At 38.2% G+C, this 12,487-nt stretch overlaps 1 protein-coding gene across 1 annotated transcript in view; it reads left to right on the plus strand.

The window, feature by feature from the left end:
- Nucleotides 1-12,487, plus strand: part of Ttc23l (tetratricopeptide repeat domain 23 like) — a 48,490-nt gene that overhangs the window by 17,032 nt on the left and 18,971 nt on the right. The window contains exons 5-8 of the mRNA XM_027936195.2: nt 4,806-4,962; nt 6,620-6,751; nt 9,550-9,727; nt 12,239-12,347. Coding sequence (XP_027791996.2) covers nt 4,806-4,962; nt 6,620-6,751; nt 9,550-9,727; nt 12,239-12,347 — 576 coding nt within the window. The remainder of the gene's footprint in view (nt 1-4,805; nt 4,963-6,619; nt 6,752-9,549; nt 9,728-12,238; nt 12,348-12,487) is intronic.

Below are 12,487 nucleotides of genomic sequence, written 5' to 3' on the forward strand. Positions count from 1 at the left end.
GAAGGAGAATACATTAATGTGGACAAGTAGTTTTCCTGCTGTTTTGCTTATTATTAATGAAGCAATAAATTAATCAGTTAGCCTGTTATTACTGGGAACTTTCTAGGCATTCAGAACTTTTTTACGAAATCCAGGAAAAGAAGTACAAGTTATGAACTCTGTCTAAAAATCGGGTACAGAAAGAATAGAGAATTCTAAAATTCACAAAATCATGTTAAGCAAAATAAGCCAGACTCAGAAAGTCAAGGAAGGGTCATGCACTTTCTATCATATGTCAAACTAGAGAGGGAAAAAATGGAAAAGAAAAGATATCTAGTGAAAATAGAAGGAAAAATGGTAAGGCAGAGGAAGAGGATCAAATGGAGGGAAAAGAAGGAGAAAGGGAGATATTGGGGAATAAATAGATCAAATTGTTATGTGCATGTACAAATGTGTCACAATGAATCCCAATAATATGTATAATCAGAATGCACCAATAATTTTTAATGGAGTGAAAGAACATGGACTTTGAGTATCTGCCTTTAGAAATTCATTTGATTAAAAATTTCCAACAGTAAAAAAAAATCCACAAAATCTAGTCCTCAAGGAGTTTATTACCTACCTGAAGTATTGTGAGAATGCTGCCTTTTCTCAGAGATTCTATAAGCAGTACTATGAAAAATGTCTAAAGTAAGGACAAACATAATAGTCACTCCATAAGAGAAATGGACCCTGGCAATAATAATAACTAGTGTTTCTTGAACCTTATTTAATTCAGGCACTACTTAATCTCTTTTTTTGAATTAAATTAATCCTTGCAACAACTCTCCAAGATAGACATTATTTTCATTGCCATTTTATAGGTGGGTAAATTGAGGTACAGGCAGATAAGTAACTTGTTCAAGACCAAATGAATACTACTAAGTGGGTAAGCCAGGATTTATATCTGGGAAGTTTGACTTGATACCTGGTCTCTTAATCACTGTGCCACAGAAACTTTTTAAATATAGACAATGATCAAAACTGACTGTTTTCTGATAACAGTAGCAACTTCCAAAGACTGGGTAGTTCTGAGCAAATTCTCTCTGGCCTGAGTCTTGTAGTTAACATTAGTGATAGAACTCTAACCCAGACCAGAGTAAAATGATTGATATGTTCAGTGGACAATCTTTGGACCCATTTTGCTAGTTCATCAACATTTTTTGGTAATTGCCGAATCTCAGGCTATGGAAGCAGACCTTGCTGCCACTCTGAATTTAACCTCTCTGGTTACTATCAGTGCCAGGAGGAAAGGATGGTATCTCTGGTCTGAGAGGGCCAGTAAAGGAGAATGACTGATCTAAGGGCAGATACCAGGATTGAAGATGTATGGCTTGGAGATGGGGAAAACACAAACCTGTAGTGTGCTCCCTAATTAGGTGCAATAATAATTCCTATAAATAAACATTTAGACAGTGATATTTTGCATAAAAGAGGGTGTTTTTGCAGTTAATAAAATGTGAATTCATTTCAAAATGTTGCTGATAATGAATTCATAGTACTTTTTGTCATGAATTTTCTTAAGTAGTATGTGCCATAAAAATAATTATTATCACAAAGTGGAGAAGACATGTGAACTTCTTTTAAACATAAATAGGACTCTTTTATACTTAAAAAGGGTGGAAAACATGTCTAGAACAGTGGTCTCCAATCTTTTGTGAGTTAGTTCCCATCACTTGAAAGATTTGAGCAAACATACTCTGTATGTGTATATTTATTATATATTATGTACAACAGTATTGATTGATATGCCATGTAATATTATAAACATTTGTAAAAATAGAAAAAAAGAATAAGATAAAAAAGATAGTAGAGAAATTTTTATTTCCATCCCCTATACACACACCTTATGTACCCATAGGAATCCATGCTTCCTACCTGGGGACCAGAGTAGATCGTCAGAGGGTGAAAGGAGTGATGTTCCCCTTCAGGGCCTGCTTTAAAGTATAGTAAGTAGTTTTAAATCAAGATACAGTTTAGTTCGCTTAAGCTGTATTGGTCACTACCTCAGCTTTTCATCAGAAGGACCCCAGTGTGGGGCAGGGTAGCATGGAGTCAGGGAATCCCCCTGGATTGTTAATCAGCTGCAAAGCTTAGAGGAAAGTTACCTCCTGAGATTTCACAACCAGCCCTGGGCACTTTGGCAGGGAGGAGGCAGGCTTGCAAACCTCCAAGGACTGCCTTGAAGCCACTCTCTTTAGTGCCAATTGTTTTGCTTCCCATTCAGGAGCCCAGAGGGGTGCTGCTGTGCTGATGTGTGTGGTGTTCACCTGACTCCTCCTGAGAACCCAGGGAAGCATCTGAAATTGGTTGCTGCAATTCTTAATATAACATACTCCCAAGGGCCCACTTGGTTGTGGAAACTAGCCTGTTTGATCAAAAGACTCTCAGTTTCTCACTTTATTGTCTTGGTTTATAAAGTAGAAATTCCAGCTTCTCAGGTCCCAGGCAGAGTTTTCTGTAGTCTACTAGTTTCTGCTTTCTTTCTGGAGACCTATAATGACTAAAGAATCAACCCAACCTCTTCATCTTGACATCTGCTGTGGTTTAGATGTGTCCCCTCTAAAATTCATGTGTACAATGTGACAGTGTTAAGAAGTAGACCATGAAGAAGTGATTAGGTCATGAGCGCACCTCCCTCACGAATGGGATTAAGTCCCCTGTAAGAGTGGCTTCACGTAGAACTGAGCCCCTTTCTCTCTCTTTCCCCATGTGAGGACATGGCAAGAGAACCCAAATAACTAGAGGCCACTACCTTGAATCTGGGTCTTTCCAACATTAGAACTTTAAGAAACAAGTTTCTATTCTTTATCAGTTACCCAGTCTGGGTAATCTGTTATAGTAGCATAAATACAGTAGCACCTAAGACTTCATTTTACATATCCAGTGCTTACTTTGTATATCTTTAAATTAAAAGTTATCCTTCAGTCAGGGTGGTCTTCTTACTACCTTCCCTAACACTCTTATAACCCCTTAGCCTCAAACACATATACGTGCATGTGTGTGTGTGTGTGTGTGTGTGTGTGTGCGCACACACACACATACATTTGCTTATTCTGCTTTTATGGCTTTAGTCTGTTTAGTCCAAGTGGAAACTCTTCTTCTTCTCCATCCATCAAAATCCTGTCTACCCTTCAAAAACAAGTCCCGCTTCTTATATAAAGATTTTACTAAATTAGTGTCCATCCAGGTGTGAACCTCAGACAGCCTGCATTAATGTCACCTAAGATGTGACCTATGTAAATTCTTGGTTATCACCTGAGACCTTATTGCTTCTTGTAAATGTGAATTCATAGCTTTCTCCCCAGTTGCTTATCAACTGTAACCACTGAAGTGTGGCCCAGGAATCTGCATAGACAATTTGAGGACCACTGGCACTTGCTAACAGCTTTCTCTTTAACCACAGAGTCCATTTCTCTCCTCAGTTAAGACCTATAGAAACGATACCCCTGAGCGTTCAACAGAGAATGATTGGTTCAGGATTACATTTAGAACTTTCACAGAGGAGGCATCATTTCCTTGCATTGTGGCAACTCATTAATGAGGTCCTCCTCGTTAGAACATATAGGGCTGCAGGCATCAAGGTCACATCCTTTCAATTTATCCCTATTGCCTTTGACTTGAATCCATGCTGTGAAATCAGACACCAAGGGCCAAAGGCAGGGCGAGCTGTGTAGGACCTGGGCCAGAGGTGTGAAGTGAGGGGCACAGTGGGCATACTTGGCAGGGATGAATGTTTAGCAGCCCCTAGGAGCCGAGAGAGAGAGAAAGAGAGAGAGAGAGAGAGAGAGAGAGAGAGAGAGAGAGAGAGAGAGAGAGATATGAAAGCGAACTCCAGCACTGTTTTTTAATAGAGTGAAAGAGAGCTAGGATGGTATGTCCTCTTCTGGCCTTTCTTTGTCAGGGCTTCCCTCTTCCCGTCAGGGAAAGGGAAAAACACAAGTTAGGCTAGAAGATGAGGATGTGCATTGAATGTTTCCAAGTCTACCTCTGTTAACTTGACAGACAGCTCTGGAAAGCACTTGGGAACACTAGCCTTTGAACAAGGGGAAATCCCTACCAGTCTGTCTAGCTGGGGTTTGGTATATTCCCTTTGTCTTCTTAGTGAGGGCCTCACTGCTTTAGAAACTGGATTCCTTTTATGTGTGTGTGTGTGTGTGTGTGTGACAAATTAGTATTACTAGCTTCATCTAGGATTTAAAAAAATGTCCAGATGGAAATAATTGGATTCATAAGCTTTATATTTATAGAATGCCTTTTCCAGAAAGCTCAAAGCACAGCACTCTATGGCATAACATAGTTTGTTCCTGGACTATCTCCATGTGTCTGGTAAGGGGCAGCTTCTTTAATTATTGTTGTCATTTGACATTTGGAGTGGGGATAAGCTTTGTGGTTGGAAAGAATCACATGGTACTAGCAACAGAACTGGGGAGGGGGTTCTCAGCTTCCACTTCTGTCTCTATTAGTGATTTCCAAACTGAAGTCCACAGACTAATGCCAGGAGGGCTGTGTAAGGACCACTTGAGAAGTTAAAAATAGAAGTTTCTGGACTCCATTCTTCTAGGGATTCCAACTCAGGAAGTCTTGGGTGGAGCCCAAAAATCTATATTCTTTATAGATTTCTAGATAATTTCCAGCATTCTAGATAATCCTGATTCACAGCCAGGTTTAGGAACTAATGACTATATGACAGTTATACTGCCCACCTTCTCCTCTCCAGGAATGTCTTTGATTGGAACGTGGCTTTTTAACATCTTTTTTCCTGCCACCTGCTCTCTTTTTTCCAGGCCTCCCAGCTCAGGCCAAGAAACATGCTGAATCTGCCAAGAACATACTGTTGACCTGGAAGGGAAATGCGTCCTCAGACAAGGAGAAAAAGGAAATCCTGGAAGCTCTGATCATGCTCAACTACACTCTGGGTGTGATCTGGCTCCTACAGAACCAATATCCTTTCATTTTCAGAAGGGTCTGGGGATCAGGACCACAGGGTATATACTCCAGGAGGGTCATCATGGGAGGGTGGGAGGTGACATTAAGTCCCTGTAGCTGCATCCCAGCCTCCAAGCCCTCCAAGCCTGTCTCCATCTAGAAGGTAGGCATTTTCCTCCCATGTTTAGTCTTGCAAGCCGTGAGTTGAGCCATCGGAACGATCTCACTAATGACATATCACTCAGCAGTTGAAAGTTCTCCATGTTTGAGGTGTTCTTCATTGAGCATACAAGAAAATAAGTATTAGCAATGCAGATGTGAGCAGTGGTGGTGGCAGTGTAAAAATGGAGAGAATGGGCAGTAATTTAAGTCTCAGTTTGGCAAACTAGACTACACATTGTAATTCCCTGGGAAATCTTAGGAATTACTGCTCTATGGATGCCAACCCAGAGTTTTTGATTTAGTAAGTTTGAGAAGTATTTATTCATTGAGATGTTTAGAAGTCCCCCACATGACTGAAATGTGCAGCTCAAACCCACTATTTATGGATTTTTTATTATTTTAGATTTTTTGGAATGTTGTTGAAAATATTGTCTGTGAAACTGGAAGCCAAGAAAACTAGATGAAAGAGGTCATTCTCCATGTCCCCAGAGGGTGACTGTGATATGTGGCCATGTTAGCTTTCTGTCATTCTGACAAATACTTGAGATACATCAGCTTATGGAGAAATTTATTTTGGAGAATTTGAAGGTTTTGGAGGTTTTAGTTCACAGTCTATTGGCCTCTTTGCTTTTGGGCCTGTGGCAACACAGCACATCATGGTAGGGGCAGAACCTCAAATGAGAGAAGAAGGGGCTGGAGTCCACCATCTTTTTAAAGGGTGCACTTCCAGTGACCTCACATTAGGTCCTGCCTCTTAGAGCTTCTGCCACCTCCCAGTAGCACCATGCTAAGAACTAAGCCTTTAGCACATGGACCTTGGGGGACATTTAAGAACCAAACTATAATAGCACCTCTCCCAAGAAGCAAGTGATTTTTATAGTTACTGTCTCCACTAGAAAGACGCTAAGGGTCTCTTACGTTCATGAATAATCATGATGTTCTCTCTACACATTCCATTCTCCACTTTTTGATTCTGGAGCTCAACTTGTGAAATCTGATTTGTGTCCTTAGTCTATTATGCTCTTAGCAGGGGGCTACTGAAAATATGGGAAATAGAAGGGTATTTGGGAATTGAGGGGATTCCCCCCGCTATTTGCCTCTGGCCAAAAACCTGCCTTTCCTGGATTTTCTAAGTGACCCAGAAAGTCCCTCTCAGCATAATTAGTTCCTCTCTTACCATTCCTATGAAACAACTTGGGAAAAATGAATAACTGTTGTCACGCAATAGATGCTGCTAAAGGAAATTTAGTGTAATTTACTGTTTCCATCCACACCTGCAAACCCTTACCATCCACTGCAGACCTGAATTTAGGCAATCTGCACAGGAAACTGAAGGCCCCGCTTTTTCCAGAGAATTCTTCCTTTTTGACAGAGAATACACACATATTTAAGTACCCATTTTCAAATACTGCTTCATTTTCCCAAGGGGCCCTTTTGTTTGCTTATCAACTGCTGTCCCTATGCAGTGACAGTTAGTTTGTGTGCCTGGAATTTGCCTTGACTGTTTCACTGGCAGAGAGGCCTATTTCAACCTGCAGAAGGCAGACAGACTAATGAAGGAACTAAAAGGATTAACTAAGAGAGGCATTTGTGGATGTGGATTATACGTCTCAGAGAAAGATCTAACAATTGCTTTGGGCAGGTAAGATCTGGGTGTAGAGAAGCTGAAGCTTATGAATAAGGCCTGGAGTAGCACATTGTTTTGTGCTCTATTGAAGGGGAGAAAAATATTCATAGTTAAAAAAAAAACAGAAACTCATGATAATAAAAGAGGCTTCTATTTATCAAATGTATACTCTGCTCCAAGCTTTAATGTGCACTGCCACACTACTTAATCCTCACAATCATCATTGATGTAGTTGGCATAACTATGCTCTCATTAGAGAGAGGGCATGGAGACCAAGACTGAAGTTAAACACATTGTCCAGGTGACCTATCTTGTAAGTGCTGGATCTGTGATATGAACTCATTGACTCTTAGCCCTTCTGTGTACTGCCTCTCATACTTATTCTAGGGTTGATTATGTTTTTCCCTGAATTGCCTCCTACTTTTGACTTTTAATATCTTAACAGGGAAGGAACATTTAATGGAGAGAATTAATTGGATGCCATGAAAGCTATGCACAGCACATGCATTTTTTTAAGGAAAGTATTGTTCCGTGTGGAAACAAAGTTAATGGAATTTGTTCAAGCTAGAATAAGACTTAACTGGTTTTTTTTTTTTTTTTGCAGTTGAGAATAGGAATCCTTTGAGAATCAGAATATTTAGAAATGAGAGTAGGCCCATCATATTATGAGAGAGAGAGAGAGAGAGAGAGAGAGAAAAGAAAAGTTTATACTGTTCCCTAGATTTTTCAAATATCTTCAATCCTTGAAAGCAGTCTATTTCCAAAACTGTTAGCACTTGGCACAGTAGGCCAACGGGCCAAATGGTAAGTAAATAAAATGCATTCATCACCTCTGCCTCCTCTAAACAACTGTGGATCTAAAAGTCAAATGGGAAATAGTGGGGAGATGTTAGAATGTCCAGAGCTAAATCAAACTATTGACTTAAGTCCATAAGTTAGAGTATGGTAATGTCTACTGCTATAACATGGGGCAGTGGCTAATGTTTTTCTGCCTTATACGAAAGAAAGCCTTGTTCCTTTTTCAGAATGAATTCTAGTGCTTATTTTACTCATTCAGTCCACAATATTTACTGAGTAGCTATTTTGTGCATGCACTATTCTACGTGTTAGAATGTTTGCAGTCCAACTATGTACTTGACACTGTTCTGAGTACGTATAATTTATTTCATCCAGTCCTCACCACCACATATGAGGGTAGATATTTTTACTATTTTGATTTTACATGTTTAAGGCACAGAAAGATTAACTCAGAAAAAGAGTAGTTCTGTCACTAATAGATCAGCGCCATGTTTGTAACTAAAGCATCTGAATCCATAGCTCACCTTTTGTACCACACTTAGTTGATATTAGATATCACACTTTGTTAGATATCAATCAAATATCTAGTGAGGGCAAGTCCATTTTTCCATTTAAGGGTAAGGAAACTGAAGAGGATATTCGGGACAGACAACTTGCTAATATCACCCTGAAATCCCTTGATGAAAGCCATTGTCATTCTATAATTCTGCTTTTATGGTCAAGGGAAATAGTGGTCTGATTGATTAAAAAATTATTTTTATGGGGTTGCGGTTGTAGCTCAGTGATAGAGCACTTGCCTAGCATTATGGGGCGCTGGGTTTGTTCCTCAGCACCTCATAAAAATAAAGGCATTGTATCCATATACAACTAAAGGAAAAAAAATATTTTTACAGAGAATTATTGGATAATATTACCAGTGCTCTTTTGATTATTAATCCTAATCTTCAGGGGAAGGATAAACCTTCCAGCTTAAAAAAAAAAAAAGAGGAACTATTGCTAGAATGCCTTAGGTAAAATAATTTTTAAAAGTCACCTCAATATGCATCAAGGGATAAGGGGAAAGTAATAATGACTGTATGTGTATCTGCTATATTTTAGGTGATTTTTACATATAGTATTTAATCTTTGCAACAACCTTGTAATTTAAATGTGTTTAATTATGTGCTTAATTTGGAAGAAAACATAGGCTTCTGACATTTGATAAAGCTATTAGCCATTAAAAACCAGTTCTGAACTACCCATGTTTTTCTCACTGTGCCTTGTTGTTTCTAGAAAGATAAACCTTGATGAGAGCCTGATCCTTATTTTTTTAAAAAAAGTTATATTTCCAATTTTGTTGTAGGAAATTTGAAAATACAAATGAATATGAAGAAGAAAATAACAGTCAGTTGTACCTCCACCCAGATACAACTACTGTGAACACTTTGGCTGGATGTCTGCTGATCTATCTCAGAATCATATTTGATGCATAGTTTTATATCTTGCTTTTAAAATTAAGCACATTTTGAATATTTCTCCACATTGTTAATCTATAAAAACCAGGACTCGGTAAAGTACTTTAGTATACAAGGTGCCATAAGTTATTTAGCCACCTCCTTAAAGGGATTGTTGCAATGTTTTCTCATCTTTAACTGAGGATGAACAAATTAATTCAAAACAAAGCAGAAACTTTCTTTGACCTGAAAGGGAGAGAACTAGAGGTGATAAACTTTTATTTGGATTTTTGAGAGTATGTTTCTGAGTAAATTATCCCATCTTGTGAATTGTTGGATGCCATTTTCCCATTTTTTATAAAAATTAGTTGATGGCACAACATATTAATGGGTTAAATGAATGTAGGCAGTAGAATCTGATGAGTAAAATGCAGGATAATAGGAGTTTACTTACAGTAAAGCTGGCTCCAGAGCCAGGTACCCTAATGATTGACATATAAAGGTCAAATTTGTTAGTTCCTAGGATTAATTCCTTGTGTCTGCAAAGTAAGTGACTTTCTACTTTTATTCCTTTTCTTGTAGAGCCTCATTGGCCATCCATAGGTTGAACCTAGCTCTGGCATACTTTGAAAAGGTAATTGGTGATGTCATTGCTACCGAGGGTAATGACACATCAGATCTGATTAGTCTCTATGAGGAAATTGCCCAGATTGAGCAGCTGAGGAGGAACCATGAGCAGGCCATCCAGTACTTGAAGCAGGTTAGTGAGTTGGTTGGGACCCAAACTTCCTGGTCTTGTTTGGCCCAAGGGTCAGGGAAGTGTGGGCTTCTTGTGGGTTTCTTAGAACAAGGGGGTGGGATTGGTTCCATGTTAACCCTGACTTCCTGCCAGATCCACACAACACCCATTGTCAACCTTAGGTGACTTGAGCAAAGAATACTGACTCAGGTGAGTATATCAGCTGTGCAACCTTGTCAAGAGACAGTTCTCGCCTTCCAAGGCTTTTTTCTCATCTCTTTGGGTACTGGGAAGAGGAAGGCCAAGTGTGAGTTTACTCTTAGGGGAAAAAACATAGGGGCAACTGAACTTAGGTCTTCAGCAAACACAAAAGGCCTTTTAAATGAAAAAATCATGTTATAATGTTGTCATTTATCCTTTAAGCTAAACTAACTGGTTGTATTTCTAAGTCTAAGGTTAAACTGATAAAAGGTTGTTTGACTTGGAGGTAACTAATTTGACAAATGCCAAAGGGAAACCAAAACAAAACAGAACACAGGAAAGGAATGTTGAGTCTATCATATGAAAACAGTTTAGGGTACTTTGACATATTGTGTACTTCAAACTGCTAGTTGAATGTATCTTTTCTTGTGAATGTGAATGCTGCTTGTGGCTTCAAGTATCTCCAGTAGCCACAAACAAAACAAAAGGCTGGATTTCCTGCATTGTAGAAAAGTTTGTAGTGCAATCTTAGAGTATATGTGAAAACAGATAGCTAATGAAAAGGCATTGCATATAATTTGACAATCCAAGAGAATAAGCATCCCACGATGGAGAAATGTTAGGAAATACATCTCTAAAGGCAGGGAATCCACTCTTAGAGGAAGCTGCTCTGGGTTTTGAGTTCAAGAGTTCTTAAAGCCAAGGCCAGATCAAAATGGATAAAATTGTAAATATCAGTGTTTCCCATTTTAAAAATAAAATTTTATTTATATTTTTTATAAGTAAAAAATAAGGGTTAAAACTCATGGAATGCTTTTATTATGTATACTTGAGTATGTTTTAATTCACTTAAGCCAAGCAAGAACCCTATGAAGGAGGAGGTATCATTATTATTTTGATCTCGTGTTAATGATGAGAAAAGTAAAGCACAAACAGTTAGAGCTAATTAGCTGAAGTTGTATAGCAGGTGGAAAAGTGGGGATTTGAACCCAGAAAATTTCACCCTGGACACTAAAAACAATTCTGTTCTAATTGTTATACATGACAGCAGAATGCATTTTAGTTCATAGCACACAAATGGAGCACAATTTTTCATTTCTCTGCTTGTATGCAAAGTAGAGCAAATAAATAATTTTTAAAAAAATTTGGAATACATCCTAAGATTATATACAATTTGCTATAAATTTTTAAGTTTTCTCCAGTGTAAGAGCCCTCATGGTTTCAGAATAGAAAGAGTAAACATTTTTTAAAATTTTGGGGGGTTTATTTTTTTAATTTGTTCTACTTAGTGGTACATGACAACAGAATGCATTCAATTTATCATACACAAATGGAACACAATAAGAGTAAACATTTTTTAATTTATTGAATGTGACAGGGGACAAGATTTTTATTTTCTGACCTATATGAATCAATACTTAATCAATACTGCTCAGATCGATACTTAAGTGCCTTTGGTTAAGTGAAACAAAATCACTTCCATCTGACTACTGATATAAATAAAAAAGTCATTTTAAACTTAAAAATGAGAAAAAAAAAACAACTCTGCTCTGTATCTTGGCTTTACAGCATTGTCTGATAGTCCAACTCCTTCAAACACCTCTCAGTGTTCAGCCCATGACATATTCAGTACAGGTGTTCTTTTCTTGCTGGTTGGTATGGACTAGATGTTTTTACTCTTCTTTCTTCTTTCTGATGCTCTTTTCATTTTAGCACAAAAAATAATAATAAATAATGAAATCTTAGACTTCTTTAGTTCTTACTGAATGCCAAGTGATGTTCTAAACACTGTACATCTATCAGCTCATTAATATTTACAACAATTGGTTATGACAGTTCTGTTTCTGTCATCTGTATTATGTTTGAAGAAGCTAAGTGATCTATCTTCTATGGAGATTAATCTAAGACAGGATGGGAACTTAGGCAGTGTGGCTGTAGGATCCATGCTTTACAATTGACTTTGATACTGAACTCTTGTGGAGGTTAAAGTTATAATTTTATTTTTGCTGTGAAACCTAGTAAAATTAACACTAGCTAATATTGATTGAGAATTTACCATGTGCTGGGAACTGTGCCCAGAGTTTTGCATACACCAACTCATTTCATCTTTCCCAAGCCCTAATCAGTAGGAACCATATGTTCCTTCTGCATAAGAAGGTGAAATTACTTGAGGAAGACTCAAAGCTGTGGTACAGCTGGGGCATCTTTCATCTAACTCCATGATTAGCTATACCATGGCTTTCAATCAACTAGCAATTCTATCAAAGCTACCAGAAAATCTACAGTAAAACTGTCATGTGGGTACTTACTTTGTCATGATTTTTTTTCCAGGCCTATTCTATCTCTGTTTCTTCATTCACTGAAGTCAGCCCTCAAACTGCAGAGGCAAGTGCATTACTAGCCAAAGCTTATGCCATGTCTGGAAAGCCCCAGCACAGGGGTAGGTAGAAGACGTGGCCTTGCAGTTTTCATCATTTCCCAGTGAATATGGGAAGATATTAGTGAACAATCTATCTATAATAAATATTATTATTACTTACTGATGCTTGTGATGGAAGGATTAGGCAGGTCATGATTTTG

Source organism: Marmota flaviventris, chromosome 5, assembly GCF_047511675.1.
Source record: "Marmota flaviventris isolate mMarFla1 chromosome 5, mMarFla1.hap1, whole genome shotgun sequence".
NCBI classification, from domain to species: Eukaryota; Metazoa; Chordata; class Mammalia; order Rodentia; family Sciuridae; genus Marmota; species Marmota flaviventris.